At 29.6% G+C, this 22645-nt stretch overlaps 1 protein-coding gene across 11 annotated transcripts in view; it reads right to left on the bottom strand.

The window, feature by feature from the left end:
• Positions 1 to 1455: 1455 nt before the first annotated feature.
• The window catches only part of LOC139516781 (guanine nucleotide exchange factor DBS-like), a 126169-nt gene continuing 104979 nt past the window's right edge, over positions 1456 to 22645 (bottom strand). For 5 of the 11 annotated variants that reach the window (XM_071307080.1, XM_071307076.1, XM_071307079.1 and 2 more), the window contains exons 10-26: positions 16841 to 17032; positions 14657 to 14848; positions 14005 to 14184; positions 12883 to 13049; positions 11777 to 11843; positions 10426 to 10541; positions 9884 to 9953; positions 9448 to 9543; positions 9194 to 9286; positions 8549 to 8677; positions 7792 to 8001; positions 7086 to 7178; positions 6539 to 6617; positions 6082 to 6154; positions 5374 to 5575; positions 4669 to 4873; positions 1456 to 2942 (exon numbers count right to left, since the gene is read on the bottom strand). In XM_071307080.1, the coding sequence (XP_071163181.1) occupies positions 2854 to 2942; positions 4669 to 4873; positions 5374 to 5575; positions 6082 to 6154; positions 6539 to 6617; positions 7086 to 7178; positions 7792 to 8001; positions 8549 to 8677; positions 9194 to 9286; positions 9448 to 9543; positions 9884 to 9953; positions 10426 to 10541; positions 11777 to 11843; positions 12883 to 13049; positions 14005 to 14184; positions 14657 to 14848; positions 16841 to 17032 (2253 nt within the window). In that variant the 3' untranslated portion in view covers positions 1456 to 2853. Of the gene's footprint in view, positions 2943 to 4177; positions 4253 to 4668; positions 4874 to 5373; positions 5576 to 6081; positions 6155 to 6538; positions 6618 to 7085; positions 7179 to 7791; positions 8002 to 8548; positions 8678 to 9193; positions 9287 to 9447; positions 9544 to 9883; positions 9954 to 10425; positions 10542 to 11776; positions 11844 to 12882; positions 13050 to 14004; positions 14185 to 14656; positions 14849 to 16840; positions 17033 to 22645 lie in introns of all 11 variants that reach the window. The other 6 variants (XM_071307078.1, XM_071307081.1, XM_071307072.1 and 3 more) reach the window with 3 other exon arrangements.

The raw sequence follows: 22645 nt of genomic DNA, 5'->3' as shown, positions 1-22645 counted from the left end.
TAACTGGAAGAAAAACTAAGTCCATTTATAAGTGAAATACGGAAAAAGTGAATTTTTTTTTTCACAAAATTTACTTCTGAATAATATCTTATGATCAGAAACAAGCTTATGTCTAAGTTTGGTAGAAATCCAGGATAGTTTAAGAACATTATAAAAATTTTAAAAACTTAAACCACAGAGTGAATGTTTTGTTTCTGGCCAAAAAAATAAGTCCATTTATAAGTAAAATACGGAAAAGTGGAAATTTATTTTTACAAAATTTTCTTCTTGATACTATCTTATGATCATAAACAAGCTTCTGTCCAAGTTTGGTACAAATCAAGGATAGTTTATGAAAGTTATTAAAATTTTATAAACTTTAACCACAGAGTGAATGTAATGTTTCCTCGCAGAAAAACTAAGTCCATTTATAAGTAAAATACGGAAAAAATGGAATTTTATTTTTACAAAATTTACTTCTGGATACTTTCTTATGATCATAAACAAGCTTCTGTCCAAGTTTGGTAGAAATCCAGTATAGTTTAAGAAAGTTATTAAAATTTCAAAAACTTTAACCACAGAGTGAATATTTGTGGACGCCGCCGACGACGACGCCGACGACGATGGAATGTAGGATTGCTTAGTCTCGCTTTTTCGACTAAAGTCGAAGGCTCAACAAAAATGACCTAAAAGAGTTTGAACATATATATTCACATTCTGATTTTTTGAATGCCCATTTAATTAGGTGTGTGAATTTTTTCTTAATGAGAATGTGAGGCAATTTGGTATACAGGGTAGAAAAATCAAAACTTTGAACAGATTCAAAATCACCAATATAAGCATGCAATTTATCAAGTACTTCCAACGAGTTCTTGACACTCCAAAAGTAATTTATTCCACTATTTTCGAAGGCCTTATTTGAACAATTTATTATCAGGTTTTTAATTGTACCAAGTGTGCTGGTAAGAAGAATAGACAATTTAGTAGTTGAACAATGGCTTGAAGACGAAATAAATCTATATTTGTAAGGGGTTTTGTGTAGCTTCGGAAGCCAATACATAGTTGGGACTTTCGTTGTATTTGGCTCTGCTTGTAAAGCGGTGGCTAAAAGTTTATGTTTGTTACAGATTTCGTTTTCTGAAAATGGAGTCAGTTGGAATGTTGGTGAATTGGTGATTTCCTTTTTCAGAACCTCAATGTAAAATTTACGTCAAACAATAATAATATTATTAGCAGCTTTATCGGCCGGGACAAAAACAAATTCCTTGGCTAGTTCTTTTAGTTTATGTTTGATACGAGAAATAGGTTTATTGTGGTTATTGTTAATAGTAAAATATTCTTTAAAATGGTGAATACGTATATGCAAAGTGCATTTGCATAAGGTCGATTTCTATCCGATGCAGCTCTTTTGACAAAACACAACATATAATCTAAAGACTGAGCATCATGAACAATTATAAACAATGAACAAGTTAATAGCTTAGATATTTTTATTTGCATTTAGTACATATTCAACAGAGACTTTAACATTTCATATTATATATCTATAGTAAACAATAAAAATAAATAACTTACAGTAACAAATATATACTTCACAAAAGAAAATAAAGTATACAAAGAGTCACTACCCTTCACATTATAACTTCACTTTTCAACAGTACGTCCATACAAGAATAGTTCATTCATTTGTCCTAAATCAACTCGAAATCAGTTCTGCCTAGTTCAGAGGAGGAAAAAGAAGTAAAATATCAAATGAAGATTTACACAAAAAAATGACATGTCATGTCAGTTTAAACAGTTTAGGTATTAAACATGATTTAATAACTTATCAAAAATAAATGGAAAACAACTAAAACAAGTTTCACAAAAGAATTCTCTTTCCAGTAAATGTTTCTTAAGAAGTTTATCAAAAGGGGGGAGGAACATAACTCCGCTTGTTATTTGATTGATGCAATAGATTTAACCATGTTTTTATTACTCCCATGTACATTTAATACGCTTTCACAACCATTGTCATAACATTAACAATTCCACAATATTCAAACAAATTATTTGATTATAATGAACAACTTTAAAGTGTTATGCATTTCATATTATTTATTTGATACAAATTAAGTCACATCTTTCAGAAACTAATACAGTGCAGATAGGCAACTAGCTTTAAGATTCTTATACAATAACTTTACACAAATACACTGACTTTATGTCACAGACATTTTTAGGTTGAAATGTTGTTTTTTTTGTATGGAAAGAGTCAAGTTAGTATGGTATATGTTAAAAATAAATAAATTTTAAATTGCTTATTAAACTATCTGTATCCAAATGATGTATTAGTGTTTTTTGGTAGTTTCTGCTCTGTTTTAGGTTTTTAATATTTTCAATACAGAATTATCACATGACAGTGATGTAATCACTTAGTGTTTGCTTCACCAATTGGACATTATTCCAATACAAAAGTATTGTATTAGCACAATATAATATCTCTTTTATAAAAATATCATGCAATTAAACACTTTCACAGCCTTTCTAAAGTTAAATAAGTTAGATCACAATAGAAATTTACAAATATGCATAGAAATTTTGCAAAAAGTTAATATAAATAGCTATATAAAATAAACTTCAAGAAACTTTTTTCGTCATACTGAAAAAGAAGAATGTTTACAAAAAAGTTAACAACTGCATGTAGCACTACGAAGAACTGGTATTCCAAGGAACAATCAGAAGGAGAACAAAATTTCACAAGAAAGTCATTATTAAATTTTATAAATATCAACAGTTAACATTCTTCATAACAATTGCACTTTCTAAACATTAACATATCACAAATATCTGGACTAGAATGTGGAGAAATTCCTTGTTAGGGGAGGTAACTCTTCAAATTGTAGTCTCATAATTTATGGGACTTGCTGTACTGTTCTTCCCACTATTCAAACTAGACTTGCTCGTACTGTAGTCGGGGGATCCTGTAATGAAATATTATTATTAAAAAAATAAACATTAAGAAATTTAAATAGAAATGTGGTTATAGTTCTTATTTCCTACCATAGAAATGTCAATAAATATTTCAAATTCAGCAAAATAGAAAAGGTCTGTTTTATTATAATTTGTTTGTAATGTGCAAGATATTGGCTATAAACATCTTCATCATATAGATATTTTGTTAATTTCATATATAGATATCCAATATCTAATTTAACTGAGGCACAACTTAAGTACTTGCTGACAACTTTGTAAAATATCAAAAATGACATTGTGGGAGAGTTAAGACTATAGAATTGAGTAATCTGAAAGTTATAAGTAAGAAAGGTTTACACATGACTTGTTAATATATGCTTTACTGCACAGAAAAATTACTTGAAACTGTATTTCCCACATAATTTGTAAAAATTATCTTCTATTTTCTTTCTAATGGTATTAACTATGTCAGTGTGGCACTATATTACAGGCATGCTGTGAATCACCATTAAAAATGTTACATATTTTTATTAGAAAGTACTAACTCAAACAACATGCTTCATTAGTTAGACATATCTTCTATAAGCATTACACTAAGATTTCTAACTAAAAATCAATTGTTCTTTCGTATATTGATTCAAATTAAAGTTCATATTAATGGATTATAGATGTAAGGCCGGTGATAATAAAAACAATTATATATAGACTGGTATACTCTATGGAAACTGAATAAAAGTGTACTAAAAAATACCACAGAAGACAAAGAAGTATATGACATCAAAGAGGTTTTAAACTAAAAAAAAAATAATCAACTAAGTGTATCTGAGAAAAATTTAGTTGAATACTTATTAAAATTGTGTTTTTATTTTAAGTATTTAATTGGTTTATAATGTTTATAGATATTTAAAACAATGACAAAAATATTGATGTAAAAAAAAAAAACTGAAGCAGTTGATTTTATCGTAAAATATTAAACAAAAGGCAATGGCTGATATTTTAGTCTTGTTCCAGATGGTTTGGCCTAATATATGTCTTATTTAATGAATATATTTCTATATCTTCTCCTTTATCATTGCCTATTTACTGTAGACACTACAATGTTACAGTGAGTAGAAAATTTTATACTTCATATTTAGAAACAAATGTGCCATAAATAATAAATTGATATAGTGTAGTCACAAATGAAATAAAAATTTGAGATTTTGAAATTCAAATATTGCTATAAATTACAAAAAATACACACCATGCAATTGAGTGATTACACAAAATATAAGTTATACCTCTGGCGACCACAACATTTGTTGTCTGAATGGGGTACCTATAGGGAGGATACAACAATAAATAAATTTGGAGGAATTTAGGTTTACAATAGCAATGGTGATGAAAAAGCAGCCAGAAGTGAAAAAATCTTTGAAAATAATCCCTTCTGTAAAAACTCAAAGGGCAACAGAGAATTATCTCAACCAATTCTGGAAGAGACCATTTCTTTCCTCTGTTACTTAAATATTAAGGAACAGAACACATATATGTAGTCCATGTAGTTTGCCATAAGACAGGCTGCAAAAATGATGTATTTCAATAAGAGCTTTAAAAATCTGAAATTTTAGACGATTTACTTGTAATGAACTGAAATGATGGAGTACAAAGATGAAGCTTGATTATTTAAGCAAAGGTGGATAACTACAAGCCTTTACTTGAAAACAATGTTATTAAATAAGGGGAGATAATACTAACCTATACTTGAGACAGAGAACTGTGAATTGGATCTAGGTATTGGTTCTAAGTAGTTAGATGGAGCCCAGCCCTCTTTGTGTGTAGTGAGGTGTTTGGCAAACCACCAACCATTAGAGCCTGCTCGTACTACTTCAATGAGATCTCCTTCTCTAAATGATAGTTCTGACTGATTACTGGTATGGAAATCTCCTAGAGCTTTGTATCTCTGAAAAGTAAAAAATACACCCACGGTAAAGACTGTTGAAATGCATGTTGCTTGTTTTACATTTAAGGTAACATGCATTACAACTTAATAAAAAAAAAATTTTACCAATGTATTTACGAATGTAAAAACAAATGTATGAAAATTTATACTAAAAAATTCATAAAATATATTTCACAATTTACCTATCTATTTTAACAGAAAGACTGTAGGTTAAATTGCTAAATATAAAATACGAAGATGAAGTATAATTAAAATGAGACAACTCTCCACTGGAGACCAAATGACTTAAAATTAACAACTATAGGTCATTGTACAACCTCCAGCAATGTCAATGAGAAAAAACCATACCATATAGCAAATTATATAAGACCTTTTAATAAATTAAAGCTACAGACCAACTTTGCGAGACCCTCACACGTGGTCATGGTCGTTAAACACCCCCTAGTAGCTACAGACCAGAATTATAAAATTATGACCCTTATTATTAACCTACTACTTACATCATTATGAGATGAAGGTGAGTGAGGTTCCCCTATACTTTCTTCGTCAGGATTACTACTTGTATATTCCTCATCTGACCACGCCCCATCATGGTTCCCTGGGGTTGGAGATTCTGGAGATCTCATTTCTATCCCTACTGGCAATGTTGATGTGTTGTTATTCAGTAGATGTTGGTTCCTCCAGTTATCTACTAAGTTACTACTGTAATAGAATATGAGAAATAAGAATTATTGAAAAGTAGGAATCCAACCAGGAAATAAAAAACTATTTCAACACTTGAAATTATGTTAACAGTACCAATTTTACAACATAAGATTTGCATTTTGACAATAAATATCTCACCAGTGATGCTAAAGGCCCAAATATTTGAAAATACTAATCTTTATAAAATTTGTGGTCTACTACATAGAATAAACTAAATAAGTCTTATTTATGAACATGAATCCACAGTATTGGATTCTACTGTAATAGAAAATGAGAGCAATGATAATTATCAAGGTCTAAATTGTTCAATATTTGACTTTTTGAGATTAGTTTCATGCATGTATCAAAACAAAAGTTTTAAAAAGAGAAAACAAGTTCATCCTATTCAGTCAATTACCATTTGCACTTGCATGTTACTATAATGTGAGTTCATTGATATAGATCTTTAGAAAATGATGTTTATCATATCAAAAGGTAGATTATAAGTATATATATATACTTACTTTGAGTATTTAGTTTCCTGATCTGTGATGGATACAAGATTTTCTTGTGACTGCCTCAAGGTCTTTTGTGTGACTACAAAGAAAAGTTATGATGTTAAAAGTAATTTTCTTTTTAGTGATTATTACTTGTCTTTTATTTTGATTTAACTTCCTTAAATATCATAGTGTTTGAATAATATTCGGAAAAAGATATATTTTACATCTCAAAATATCTGGAAAAAATCCATTTATGTTGTATATGATAGTTATAGAAAATTATAGTTAAAAGATCAGTAGAGAAAATATAGTTATTAAAATGTCCTAAAGAAATGTGAAATGGTGAGAGCATATGCGAAATAAGTTACTGGAACTATGGAATTATTATTTTTTAAAAGATATAATCATTCATTCAATAACTGCTAATGTGAGATTCCAGTATAGAAAATTTAACTTTGGTATAATCTGTTGCACTGCTTACCTTTCAGTTTGTCAAACTGACTCATAAGTACTCTTTTGATTTCTTTCACCCACATGTCTTTACAATTCATATTGGGTGCCTGAAATGAGTTATATAATGTTAAATTCAACAATTCTGTTCTCATTGTTAAAAATTTAAAGCAAGGGATGACTTGTCTATCAATTTTAAAAATCAAATCCATAAAATATTTGGTACACTGTAACACGACTGCAGTAATAGGCAACAGCAAACAAGAATTTATAAAATACCAGAGAGAACATGCAAACTGAGAAGGAATTAATCTAACATAACAACCTCTGGTTCAAGAAACAAGGACTACATTTTTTTATATATATATATTTTCACATTTAATAAAAGCATTTGAATGGCCCTTGGCTTTGGATGAAGCACTTCTTGTACAAATAACTTTTGATGACAACACTGCACATATTGTGTATTATCAACCTCCCAAAGAATGATTATTTCAAATGTTTTTCCAAATCCGTTTCCATCAATAAAATTAACACCAACCATAATGAAGAAAAGAAAGTGTTATCTAACAACTTACCTGTATTATATAGACTTCTTCTCTACCTCTCAACCATAACTCAAACCTCTTTTTGTCTCCCTTTACATTTTCTGTTAATCCAACCTGGACCATCTAGAAATAGAAATCCTCACATTTCAAAATCTGTATTCAACTATCAGTAACATTGGTTGATATGTTGACTTATATACTGTACCCAATTTACTTTGTTTACAAAATAACAGGTATATAAATTTTAATCTTCAACTGTTAAATCGAAAATAGGTTTTATCTGCTTCTAAATATTGTCCAAAAATAACATCCTTCATCATTTGGTAAATGCACCTTTAAGGCACATCTTGTTAAAAATCTTCATTTTTACAGTTTACAGAATACATAAGCTAAGTTTTTCTATATGTTGAAAGATATGCATTTTTTATGCCATGTGACGTTAAAAAACTTTCATAAATTATGAAACCTTTTACCATAAATAAATGGTAAACATCAGATAATTTTTTCAAAATTGAATTAACACTATCAATCATTCTTATTCTATTTCCTCATTACATATCAATATTTACTATAAATTTAAAAGTTCTTTGAATTTTCAACAGATAGGGAAGCAAGTGACATATTATGTGTTTTAACATGAAGCTCTTTAAAACCTGATGTATTAAACATGGTTCATGTCTTGCATTCAAATTGTTTAAATTGAATAAATCTGCATAAAATTCTGATAGAATAATACCTGTAAGAGATTCTTAAAAACATAAACTCCTTTATCAACACCCGTCGGAGATTCTTCTTTCTTTTTACACAGTAATATGGATTTTTCATATAAGAACACATGTCTATGCATTGGTTTAAATCTAAGATCCTTAATTCTTCCTCTGTGATGTTCTGTAAAAACGCAAAAGCTGCCCTGCATGAGTAATCTACCCTGGTCAGAAATATTACCCTAAAAATAGAAAAGATAGATATCTTCATACAAAATTTAACTCATTTTCTGCTAACTCTTGTATTATCCTCATCATTGTTGTTTTTTAAAAATAGAAGAGAAGAAAAATTGAATTTCTATAAAAGTAGCTAGAAAAGGGAAAACAAATATTTTAAGCTTCATTGAGTCTTGTCTAAATTAAATCTTTGTGGTATTGAAGATTTTAAGGACATTAGATATATGTTTGATTTACACAGGTAATATTCTTTGTATGTTTTAATATGATGGTTACTTTAGACAGGTTCCTAATTTAAGCAGGGTTCGTTTATACAGGAATTTCTGTGCTAGGCATTAAGGTTATCATGTTACTTTCGCCATTATGTTGACGCATTATAGTTCTCAATTTAACTAATGACATAGCAACAAATAATCCTCCTTTTCTCTAAACAGAAATAAAAACACTCAAACCTTTTCTTCATGTAAATGACTCACATGTCATAAAAGTAAAACTTAAATTAATACATTTTTTTAAATTGAACTTTTTATTTGATCACTTAATAAAACTTACCGGAAAATTAACAATTGAGACTTGATGTAAACTGTCATTGACATATCTGACAACAGCTAACATACAATCTAAAGCCTCCTGTAATTGCGTTGCACAAGCTTGGTCATGGTCGGTAAACCGTAACATTTCCTGAATAAAAAATATAAGATAGAGGTTATCCTGTAAATATCTCTTAATTCTATTGATGTTTTTTTTATTTTTTTGTCTATTGATTATCTGTTGTAACTTCATGAAACAGGTTTGTGCTTTGTTTTAGAACTATAGGATGCTGAAAAGAGAATTCCAATATTATCTTTTTATTATCTGGGATAAATACATAAATCATAAAATTGAGAATGGAAATGGGGAATGTGTCAAAGAGACAACAACCCGACCAAATAAAAAACAACAGCAGAGGGTCACCAACAGGTCTTCAATGTAATGAGAAATTCCCGCACCCGGAGGCATCCTTCAGCTGGCCCCTGAACAAATATATACTAGTCCAGTTTTTTTAGGACTATAGGTTCCACTCATCCGACAATTCATATCTATTCAAAATCCTGTTTGTCAAAATTAATACAAAATTAAATAAAAAATTTGAATGTTAACTTCAAATTTATGAAGTTATTTTAAATATTCATAATGAAAAATAAAGGTTCAACTTACCTTAAGTAATAACTGGTATTTTGTGATTCTTTGTACAGGTTTCAGTAAATATGCCCCTAATGGTAATTTATGCCCTAATCTTTTTTGACATTCCTGTAAAAAATAACAATTCATCAAATAAAAATAAGCCAGAGAAATATTTTTATCTATGATGAGAAAAGTTCATGGAAAAATAGTATATGATGTTTCATAATTATCTCCCTTGTCACAATTTACAATATTTTTTCCTAAATTATCTCCCTTAGACTACTTACCATAAAGAATGGATTCTGGTCACCAATTGTATTGCGTAGTTCCTCAGACCTGTGTTTGTTTTGGCAGTAAATACTATATAAGTGGAATTCTTCTTTCTGAAATATACAGTGACATAATATTACTTTTGATGTTCAATGTTAGAAAAAAAAGCATTTCAATCATATTAACTCCATGAAACAACACCACTCATGGAAGTATCAATATTGATACTGTATAAAACTAAATTTCTGTGTTAAACTATGCTGTGTAGTGGCATACTAATTTTCCAAGACTTTTAAATTGATATATAGTATGTCCTCATGAAACTGATCAACTCAGACAGTTTGCCGTTGACACATGGTTTGTTTTATGTTTTTTTTTTATTTATTAATTTCAACTGTTTTATTACAGTGTTACTGATCAATCAGTTCTTAAATGAATTCCTCTTTAACTTACCCTGTTAGCAAAGCATTTCCCTACTTTTGCTGGTGCATCTCGACAGTTTTCCAACTCATGTAAAAATACACTGAAAAAGATTTAAAATAGTTACATTTGATAATAACGCCAGCCATATTGAATTTGAAGGTTTTCGCATCCTTTCTGACAAAGTTCTTCTTATGTTTTAATGATGCTTTGAGTACAGGTCTTTGGCAACATGACCAAAAAGTTCATGATACAGTGCTATTCCCTTTTTTGCATTAAACAAAATAATAACTAAATGTTGTTTAAATCAATTTAGATATTTTAACCATGCATATATCACATTTCAAATCTATTTGCATGTCTTCAGCACATAAATGTTTGCACAGTGCTTGATTTGTCTTGATTTTAAAAGAAAATGCCCATGAGAAGATTTGTTACCCTATCCAGTTAATTATTCTGACTCTAGGCAAAATAGTCTTTGCTGTTACTCTTAAATGCCACCTGCTTGTGTGGAAGAAGCAAATACCTCTTTGATTTTGCCAGTAAAAATAAGCTTGAAATTTGTTATGACTTACTTTCTATGGAAATCAAAAATTTGTTCTAAATTTCCAAACAAGACATCTTTCTTGCCAATTAACTGTTCTGGTATCATATTTCTGAATGCTGGGTTATCCATTTGTTGGAAATATCCCTAAAAAGTAAAAGTGGAATGATCTTTATATCACATATTGGTTAAGATTTCTTAATACATGTAATTTATTACCCTTTCAAGGCGAACAATGCGTTGAGGCATCCCCGTAGCCAGGCCGAACAATGTGTTGAGGCATTGACAATCACGTGATAATAATATTTTTTGTCTTTTAACTCATTTTCCCCCCGTAAAGCTACGTTTAATCAATAAATATATAGGTTTTCAGGAAGCTTGTATATCACAGTTAAAGAATACCTATTCAAGTACAAGTTTTCTGAAGGCTCATTCAGAAATTTAGAAAAATCACCAAAAAAAAATAAAAAATCAATGAAATACAACTTTTTCTCTATCAAAGAAAATCAAGACCCACAAAAATAGTTTCACAGTATATACTCAAAAAGGGAATTGATTTCTTTGCAAAATCAAAATTATACTTAGGATTAAGATAAATTCTATTTGACCATAATTTTGAATGTGAACAAAATTTAAGTGCATCAAAAATTAATTTAACAGCTGTCCTGATATTAGAAACAAATTTTGTACCCACGAATCTGCAACTGAAGTAAAATATGTGAAAATTTGTATTTGACATTGGAACAAAAGATTAGTCTGAAAAAGAGAACCATTCCTTACATACATTGAGCTCATAGACATTCTTTAAAAAGAAAATAAAAAAGAGCAATTAAGATAACCGAAAGATAAGACAGGACAAAAATAATGTTAAAAATACCAAATGTCTATAAACTTAATAAAATCGTAGGGGATCAGTTAAATCGGCATACGTTTAATTTATCAAGTAGCTTATGTAAATTATAGAATTTCCTGTTAAACTTTGTTATCAGAGGTTACCTGGTTCTCTCACCTGTGCTTATATCTTTTACCTATCACAACAGGTGTATCTTTAGATAGTAAATTATATTAAAGATACAGTAATCTAACTTTTCATTTTGAAAACTGTCTTGGTTGTTTACATAAAAACCCTCGCAGGATATTTAACTTTTGAAACTTAAAACAGTTCATGTATATTCATTGCTTTTAATTACCTTTTCTTATGATGAATTACTAGGCTATAAAATTTAGAAAGACAAATACCAGTACTTTATTCATAAAGTCCCATAAAAAGATTGTTTATTAAGCTCAACTTTGATTGATATCATTAAAAAGGAATGCTTATCGATCTTAAAGTTTGAATTTAAAATATCATTGGTCTATGGTAGATTGAATTTTTTTCATACCTGCACAATATCTTCTAACTGGGCAACATATGTCTTTTCTGTTTCGATAAGTTCATTCAACACATGTCTGTAAATAAAATAAATATTTTACAGTTCATGAGTTTTGAATATTGATTGGGCAAACTTTTTGTAAATTGAATCTACAATTGTACAATGTGTAAATTATTCAAATTGTCCTATATTTATCTAGTAACAGCTGTCTACAAATCAATATTCAAAATTTATTTACATAATAAATCCCTTTGGTTGGAATTTTTTCCTCATTTATATATAATACATAAATAGATGCAGATTTCATTGATAATCGATGACCGTAAAACATGAGATATATGATAATTTTTAACCCAACACCAAATAATATAGGCTTACAAAGCTTTGACCATTACATAACAAAGCTTCCAGCTTAAATGAACTTTGAATTTGTATTATAGCATCAACATTATCTAACTGCTACATTTGTATTCTCAAGATGAAGAACTGCAATAATAGTAAAGTCTGTTTTGATCTTGCTCGGGTATGTCCAACATGCATGTGAGGAGGTCCATTCAATGAAAGCAATTACTACATCCCCCCCCCCCCCCCCATTACATTTATTCTCTATGATCTACTGTCTTGGTGAAAGGAGCAAGTACAAATTGTCTTGAAACAAAAGGACAATTAAGGATGGTCATTGTGTACCTTTTCTATTATAACCAAATTCTAAATTTCATATTTCAAACAGAGTTTGACAGAAACTAATCTTAGTTTTGTCCACATCAAAATGCTAGGATACAACTATGTACCATGTTGTGTTACAAACAGTTTAATCCTTGCTTCAACTTTTTATTTACAGTCAGTTCAAAGAGCCTAAACCTAAGTACAGAATGCCTGTGTATCCCAGAGAATGACCTTTAATGATGCCCTCACACAAATTATATGCCACTTTACAAGACACCATGTAAACACTTATTACTTAATTTTGAGGTAAAGATATATTTTTGCCATCAACATATTCTTTCTGATAAGATTTCAATATGGTTTTCAACCAATATTTACATAAAGATTTCTTTATCGGTTTTTAATAAGTAAGCAAACAACTTAAAGTTAGATTTTTAAAGACAACATACCTTCGTTTGGCCAACAGACAATCATTTTCTGATATTGATGACACTGAAGACACCGTTGTCGACATTGAAGAACAGGAACTCCTCGTTTTCTCACTACTAGTGTCAGAAATATTTCCTACGCTATTTGAAATATATTGTTGGTGTGGAGGATACACGTCTGTCCGTACCTGATAATAAAAGAAATTTACTGGTAAAAAGAAAATTTAATTTCAGAAAGCCATGAAATTATAAATACACCTGCCTGTCTTAGTTAATAATTGGTTTTCCAATAAATTTTATAAAAGTGATTAAAGGTAATATTTCTAATAGATATGATGGACTATTAGGTGTCAGGATTCTGTTTGCAGTACAAGTATAGATGCTTATTTTCCTGTCATTTCTGTTTGGTAGTTAGCTTTATTTATGGCAGAAGTCTTAATGTCAAATTGGACATGTACAAATGTACTATCTTCTTCTTCTTTTTCTTCTTCTTCTTCTTTATAATTCAGCACTCCATCAACATACTGATGATAACGTGCTGGGCACTGATTTTACTATTCTGTGCGTATCATAACTAATTGAACTTGAATTTTGCAGACAAAAAGCCTATACATTTGTTGCTGAATCATTTACTACTTTTACTCTGTATTTTTCTTTTGTGTATATTTGTAGTAAGGGCAACTCCTGATCCTAAGTCAAAGGTTTACACTTGATGGTTAATACTGCCTTAGGTATAAGTATACAACAAACTACTATATACATGTATTTAATAGTATTACAGTCATTTGTTTTTATTAAAGATTACAGTTTTAGGACAAAAATAACAAGTTTCCAATTTATTAGTTAATTTAAATCCATAATAAATTCAGTGACATAATTAGATAAATAAATATTTAGGGCAAATAACAATTTTATCTAAATTGAATATTAAGTCCATTCTAAAATTACTAGTCACTTATAAATTTGTATATTTGTATATAAAGTTATGTCCTCTACTTAATAAAAAAAAATCCATTTTACAAACTTTATCAATGAAATATATATACAGAGATGTCAGTCTCAGACAGGTTTGAAATGGAAAGTTGTCTCATTGCCATTCATACCACATCTTCTTATATCTAAAAACATTAAACCAGTACTCACCCTTGCAGACTTTTCATAAATATTATTAGGTCTACGACTATTCCGTAAAGGATCAGGTTCTGGTGGTGGATGTTTTGGAGCAGGATGAACCTGTCTTACTACTCTTAATAATGCCTCCTTCCTCTTGGCACTCATCCCTGTAACATCTTCTATTCTCTTTAGTACTTTCTGTACAGCAACCTAGAAAGTACACAATATGTGTTAAGGCAGTTTTAAAACCCTCAACTAGGGCATATCTTTAAGATTAACATATTGTGCTAGATTTAGTAACCTACGCCTGTGTCTTACAGTGTTGACATAACGTTTCTGTTGCACATTTAAGCAGCATGAGTACTAAGTATATGTTGACATGCCAATGTCATTAATACTAGTTTAGTCATACTCAGTTGCTAGGTGTAATTCTATTTCAAAATCATCAACTTTCTCCATAGAAAACCCTTTTTTTATAAGGCACGAAATATAAGATAGTAAGTAGTATCTCAATTTTTTTGTAGGAAGTCAGTTTAAAATTAATTTTTAAATTTCCTCTTTCATAGCATTAATTTTCAGTTCAGCATTTAAACTATTGGATAACATCAAAATAGTCACTGATATCAAAATTAAAGCATTTCTATTAAAAAATTTTCAATTCAACATATAATAAAATGTTTACTCTAGTATCTGGAGTCATCATGCCCTCAAATAACTGTCTAAATTCTTTAGGATTGTTCAATTTCAGTTCCTTAGCACTGGCCATAAAACTCTCTATCTCTTTGAGAGCAGATTCTGCTTGTAGATGTGTCTGACATTGCTCTGGTTGTCGATTGGCTAAAATGTCTACACCTTTTGTACACCATTTGTTTGCCTGGAAATTAAAAATTGATCATCATGTTAAACTGCAAATTGTGTTGAGTACTTCTTCTTAAATGTAATATAAAAGGAAAATGGTCAAACACTTGGTATTTTTTTTTACATCATTAGAAAACTGATGGAATGTCAGTTTCGAGTGAAGGTTGATGACTTGTGTAGGATTATATTTTACAAATATTAAGCTATATTTTGGACCCTTGTGCAGGTATAGTGTGTAATTGTAATCTTTTCACATCATCTGGTGAAAAATACACCATCAAAAAGATAGAAGAATTAGAACCTTAAGTTTTTATTCCCAAAACATTTGAAAGACCTTATTTGACAGTTAGTGTACTAACTCTGGATTCTGTAATAAAAGGCCTAAACACTTTTCAGTGAACTAAAATGCACTTTGACAAATCCTCTATGATAAAATTTTTAAGGAGCAAACCATCAAATTACTTATACATCAAATAATTAAAATAATTAACATCATTATAGAACACCTACAAGGAATTAGTACAACAATAAGTGCCTTCTTACTGAATGAACAAATCTTTATCTAACTGACAAACTAAAATATAATTCCTATCCTATAGGCATACCTTAACCAATATAAACTATATTATACATCGTAGCCCTCATTATCATATTACCTCTCAAATTACAGTTCTATTGTTTTTATTCAAGTTTTTGTCTTACTATCTACAATAAAATCTATTCATTGACATATATAGTATTGTAGGAGAACTTTGGTCAAACTTAAACAGAATTTCTGACCCATTATTATCAGACAATTGTCTCTCAGACATGGATTATGGCTTTTAGATCAAATTAAGTTGATGATCATGATGTTGTAACCATGTGATATTATGTTAATTATTAAATTATTAGATTATGCATGGTAATATCTATCAATTATAAATGATAGAAGGTCTGTTCTGTGATAAATTTGATAACATGTGTAGGTGTTTAACTTCACAAATTTACTGTTATATTTTGGACTTTTATATACAGGTATATGCTGGGGGCAATTATTTCTGAGTGTAATTGTCTATAAAGATAACAATTAATTTCATTATAATGGTTTAACCTTAGTTTGAAAACATCATAGATAAAACAAACAAAAATAGGACATTCAACTGCGTAATGTTATTTATACTGCGTCTTTGCTTTTTGGGCGGTCAAATTGCATCCATCTCCATCCAATAAACTTTTTGTGATATATAGTTACTGACCGTATAACGCCTTGTTTGTCATGATAGTAGTGTAATTTTCAGTAGAGTTTATTTGTGACTTCAATAAAAAAATACAGGATCAAAGAATTTTGAGGGAACTTAAAGAGCAGCACGATGTTTAATTCATGTTGCCAAATTTTAACTTCTATTACAATTTGAGCTTTCACTGCTTTTAGAAAGCAAGCTCAACATTTGTTTGTTTTTCAGGCAAAAGGACCCCTAAAGTATATCTGAAACAAGCCAATTTTTCAAGATACTCTTTCAAACAGTCATATATCAAAATGCTGTTTGGTGTGAGCCAAGGCTCTGTGTTGAAGACCGTACTTTGACCTATAATGATTTACTTTTATAAATTGAGACTTGTCTCATTGGCACACATCTTCTTATATCTATCTATGACATGAATAAAATAATAAAAAGGCTATTTCACTGCTAATGAGAAGTTGATTTCATTTAGGCAAAGAATAAAAAAGTTATTTTTTTATATATTTTTTTTATCATTTTCTGAGAAACATTTATCCTAGACCTGTTATTGCAATCAATGCTAAAAAATATGCAAAGTTGACAATTATATATTCAGAAAACCAGCATACCCAGAGTCATAGATGCAGAGTTTGGAAAAACAGATTCCTGACAAATTACTAAAACCATACACTGCATCACTGTCAAGGTTCAAAATTAAAATTGAGTCTATATAAAATAGGAAGATGGAATATGATTTCTAAATAGACTATCACAAACTCCAAGTAACCACTATAGTCCAACCTTACCTTATCAATTCTGTCCTGTAAATCATTAGATTTCTGTAAGATTTCTCGTCTTTGTCGGACTAGCTGTTTATACTGATCACACATTCTTTGTAACTCGATACATTTAGGACGTATTGAATCTACAGCATAGTTATCATCCATAATTAAATTCTCTCCTGTACTTCTCATTCTATCAGCCTGTTCTAAATCCTTCTGTAAAAAAAGAAGACAAATTTATAGCTTTTATTGCAATAGTTTGAAAAAAAACCTCGGTATTCCATAAAAAGTATAAAAAAAAAATACAGAACTCCAAGGAATATTCCAGTCCGTGTATCAAATGGCAAAATCAAAAGCTGGTACACATCAAATGAATGGAAAACAACTGACAAATACCTTACATGGTACAGGCATTGACTAGTTGAAACATTGTTGACATAGCCAAAAAAGCAAAAAACACAATGCTAAGCAAAACAGAATAAACTGAGGTACTTATATGCTTACAGTCATTGAAGTATGTGAAGACAAAAATAGAAGCATAAACATAATCAAGGCCTCATACATGTACTTGTATTCAAGAAAGATTCAAAGTATTATAAGTTGTCATATAGAATGTATAGGGTGAGAGGATCTAACTTTATACATTAATCATTCAATATTTTGTCAAACCTGATGCCATGTAGTCTACTATAAGTTTAAGGTAAAAATATGACATGTCTTTTTAGAATAACATCAATTTGACATGCACATTCCATAAGTATATGAAAATATAGAGGGTAAATTTTGTTTTCTTAAAATAAAAGTCCTGCGTTTAAAATACATTATTACAATGTTAATCTGGTACCATGATAGTATTATCCATACAATGGAAATGAAAATATATCAAGACCCTACATGTGCTTGACAAAACAGAACAAAAGCTCAAATCCACATTCATGGTTAAGACAACCCCTAGTTTTTGGCTCAATTTAAGCAATTCTTTGCTTAATGTCCACACTGCTAGATGTGTGCATGGAAGCACACATATAAGGGTCATATAAACAAATTGCAGTCTATATAATATAATGAGCAAAGAAATCTACAATCAATGTTTTTCTCCCAATAAAATGTAATCAACTTATTAAAATTTCCAGTTTGCTGATATGTCATGATGTTACTTTTTTAAAGTTGCATTTGTTTTTCTAAAAGCTTTCCTGTAGGCTATAATTGTACAGATGCCTTTACAAAATTTGTTGATACATGAACAGAAATCCAGACCGAATTGCGCATAAAAAAATTCTGAGCTTTTCCTATAATTTCTGAAACATTTGTATTCACTTTTACCAATTCACAATGATCATAGATTGCAAAGAAAAAAGTCTTATACAAGCAAAAAAATAAACATTTTCTTAACAACATACATTGGAAGGTCAGACATTTAATATGCAAGATCTTGCCATTTGTTTCGTTTATTTTTATATGTACCAGTTTTTTGTTTCATTTCCATTGTTATTTTTTTCACTACAATCTAGATCCACCCATTTCTGCATTAAAAATTTATAACAACAAACATTATAAACATGCAATATGCCACAAGGATGAATAACCACAAAGAAAACTTGTGCAAGTAATAAACCCTATACATTTAGATATACCGACTACTTTCTGTAACTATTGACTGCAAACATAAAATCTCTTCCTAGTTTACTGTATCAACTTACTCTATTATGTTTTTTCCCATTTCATCCAAAACTTTAATTTTTCCCACAATAAACATGACCGAATAACTTTAGAGAACAAACATATCAAGATTCTATGTGAAGTAAGAAATTGTGTAGAACGATTTTCCACCTGACATAAAAAAGGACATGAAAACAACGTGTACAATTACATTACGTCAATTTCTGTATATGATAAAGATTACTATAATTGAGCAAATCAATTGCTTTAATAATAGATTTTCTATGTTAAAGATGGTACATAATACTGGTTATTGATATTTTCCACAATCATTATATCATGTTATACCAATTTACTCAAATTTATTTACTTTAAATGGATTTCTTTGGGACTACAATACATAGGAGAAAATATGATAATTTCAATTGAAAATCAATTGGATCTTTAGTGTCCATTCTGATGTTTCAAACATATTCAGGACATGACATTTAAATATAAATTTGAACCATTTATTGAACTTAATTTTGAAATGCTGAGCAAGATTTAAGAGTTTAATTGTTGGCTCATAAAGATAAATTGCTACATCAGTTTTTCAGCAACCCAGTACTTTCTTTTACTCCTAATGCAATATAAATAAATAAATACATGTAATGCAAACAGGAAACGCCATAGATAATTTAAAAAAACATGTGTTTAGAACAGGTCAGGGAATGAATGAACCAAATAACTCTAGAATTCAATATGTGCATTCTACCAAGAGACAAACAGAAGATCTCTCAATCGACAATCCTTTTGAAATTATTTGCAATGTTTACAAGGTAGTCTTTCAACTCTAGCTGATAGTCCTTAATCAAAAAATAGAAATACAATTTTGGGCTTTGTTACTCTAAAAAAGAGATATGTGTATCAATTAATGATAGAAGATCTCTACATGTACTTGACAAAACTCAAAGAAAAAGGAACAGAACTTTTATTGCTGTTCTTTATCCAGAATTCACATTAAAGCAGTAAAATGGACAAAAGTTCAAACCTGTTTGCAACTTCTAGATCTAGACAGAATCTTATACTTATTACATTCCAGTTCAAATGAATATTACATCACCTCTAAGCGTGACATAAATACTTCTATGTCGACATAATGTTCTTCTTCCTCAGCCTCCCATTTCAATAACACATATTCCCCTTCCTCATTCATTGTTTGAATAGAATCTATATCACTCAGATGTGCACAAACCACAAAGAAATTTAACACATGCAAAAGGCAAAAACTGCATAGAAATCCCAATACAAATGTTGTATGATTCAACAAGTTATAATGTCCAAAAACTGAAATGTTGTATTTGGAATGCTTGAAGCCTTTGGTTTACATAGTTTTTTTAAGAATGATGAGACTCCATGTATTCAACTGTATATTTCCAAAGTATCAAGTAAAATAAGAAGGCGGCAAGTTTGAGCCTGCATTGGAAAAAAATAGTGGGATCTGGTTATATTGTGAAATGGTATTTATTTCTGTTAAAGAATTTTAATTAGCTTAATTAAGTGGGAGTGTTGTGTGCACTGGCAGCTTAATTTTGACTTTTGTCCTTGTAATATACATATTAATTCTTGTACTTTTTGTCATAAGAATTTGTTTTACAAAAGGAATTTGTAACAACAAACATAACATTGCTTTTGTTCCTGAATTTAAAAATTTAAAAAGAAACAAATATTAATTCATTACAACAATATTTATTTTTTGTTTAAATTTACATTGACATGAATATTCTAAAAATTTAAACCTACTCATAAAATTACCTGACTATATACACTATTAAGGAAAAAAACAAAGAAATGAGAAAAAAAATATAGTGAAGTAGATTACTTCTTTATATAGATATAAGAAGATGTGGTATGAGTGCAAATGAGACAACTGACTCTCCATCCAAGTCACAATTTATAAAAGTTAACCATTAACTCAAAGTGCAGTCTTCAACAGAGAGCCTTGGCTCACACCAAACAGCAAGCTATTATGCACCCCAAAAAAAAATATCTAGTGTATAACCATTCAAACAAGAAAGCCATAAATATTAATCTATATAAACTGTAAAAAAGACAAACAAGAAACACTTATGAAGTTGAACAGAACCACATCAACAAAAGACAACCACTGATTATCAGGTTCCTGATTTCTGATTCAATTATGTTTGATTGAAGGTGTGATGTGTTCATAGTAACTCTGCTACTGTCAGATTAAAAATAGGATCTTCATCATTTCATTGATCAAATTGACATGTTAAAGCATGACTTTTGGATGCTGAATGCTAATTATCTCCCCTTGAACAGCAAGATGAATAGATGCTCTGGGACAAAACACAACACCATTTTCAATAAAATAACTTGATTTTTGTACAAATCAATTGACCTCGAATTAAAAACCACAAGAACGTGTTAAATGACCTCTGAGTGACATTTTATTCACTTTTTGTGTTTGAGGTTAGTTCTCCATACTTGTACCTTAAGGGACATTCTTGTCAAATATAATGTCGTGGATGTCGTTACAACCTGTCAATACATTACATATTAATATAGATGTAAAATAATTCATTTACCTTCCTTCCACATACCTGACCCAGTTGTCCTGAGATGTTATTATGTCACTAAAATCAATACACAAACATGTGATTTACTTTTTCCTATAATAGCATCTTACTGCATGCTCAACATGTCCAGTCAACCGAAACCACAAAAAAAAACCCAGACACATGTTGGATCTGGTCTCAAGTTTATTGTCGCTGGGTAAATTACTATAGTTGCTTCATTTCTCAAATTGCTGAACAACAATTATGCAGTGCAACTATTTAAATAGACTCAATTTCAAAAAGAAATTCAATTTTCTATTCCTATCAGGAAAAATCTATTGATTTCTTATAAAAATGTCAACAGTTACTTTTTTAAAACCACTTTAACATAATGTATCAGCAATTAACATAGGACAAATTACTTCTCAGGGTCACTTGTATAATTCTAACACGAACATTGGGCCAAAAAATTAATAAGATTTTTTACTTTAATTAGAATAAAAAATGCTAAATATAAAAACATCAATTTTACTTTAAATTCAGGCAAAAACATGTTGTGTTTTTTTGTGTCAATAAATATATTAAGAGTAAAATCCTTTTTATTTAGAATATATATACTAGACTATTTTTCATTACTAATTCCACCGGTTCAGCATAAAGTTCCAAGATCACATCTGTGTTTCAAGCTTTAACACTGAATAAGGCATATCAAATATAAAAGGAGATGTGGGTTGAACACATGTAAATCAGAAAACCAGCAACACAAACAATGTCTCTCAAATTAATGGTGTATGCACAATTGAGGCTAATAGCATCCTGATGGTTTGTTGTTAAATGATTATAGACTATAAAGCTAGAGTAAACAATTAATTTGTCCTGTTAATGATCAAATTCAGGATCTACACAGAAAGATGCAAAAAAAGATTGTGGCCTCTTCCTTTGAATTTCAAGTCTTACAAACTTCGTCCCTCAGATTTACCTTACATAGGTAAAAAGTTTATACAAACAACTTTTACCAAAGATTTTTGCCCATTAGCCTAGCCATTAAAACCTTTCTTTTTACAATTTAATCATGATTATTTCATTTTAAGGTGGTACCCAACACTTTCACTAAAATTAATTTGGCTCGTTTAATTTTAATAAAATTTTGACACAGCATTTACTTTGAAAAAATCAAAACATTTGAACCAACCGTTTGATCAGAAAATTTACACTGGTTATATAGCAGTTTGACAAACACTTATTTTGATCATTGAGATGCTTAAAATTCCCTTAACAACACAACGTCATTAAAACGTTCTGCTGATTTTACAGAGTTATCTCCCTGTAGTGTTAGGTACCACCTTAAAGGTGCAAATAATTGAATCGGTTAAATATTGAATCTCATTTAAACACCATAAATAATTGAACAGTATATTTGAATGAAACAATATTTGACTTTGACAAAACAGAGAGGTGTCATTTTAATTTCATTGATTCACGATGCTTATATAGAGGTTCAAGATCAAAGAAACACAGTTCTCACAATCCCTAGTTCAAATAGTATAGACATGTAAAGCTATTAAGCCTCAACCCAAATTTAAAAATAAATACAGAGCTTGAATGTTTAGCA

This window comes from Mytilus edulis, chromosome 3 (genome assembly GCF_963676685.1).
Source record: "Mytilus edulis chromosome 3, xbMytEdul2.2, whole genome shotgun sequence".
NCBI lineage: Eukaryota > Metazoa > Mollusca > Bivalvia > Mytilida > Mytilidae > Mytilus > Mytilus edulis.
This window is presented reverse-complemented; position numbering and strand designations above follow the sequence as displayed.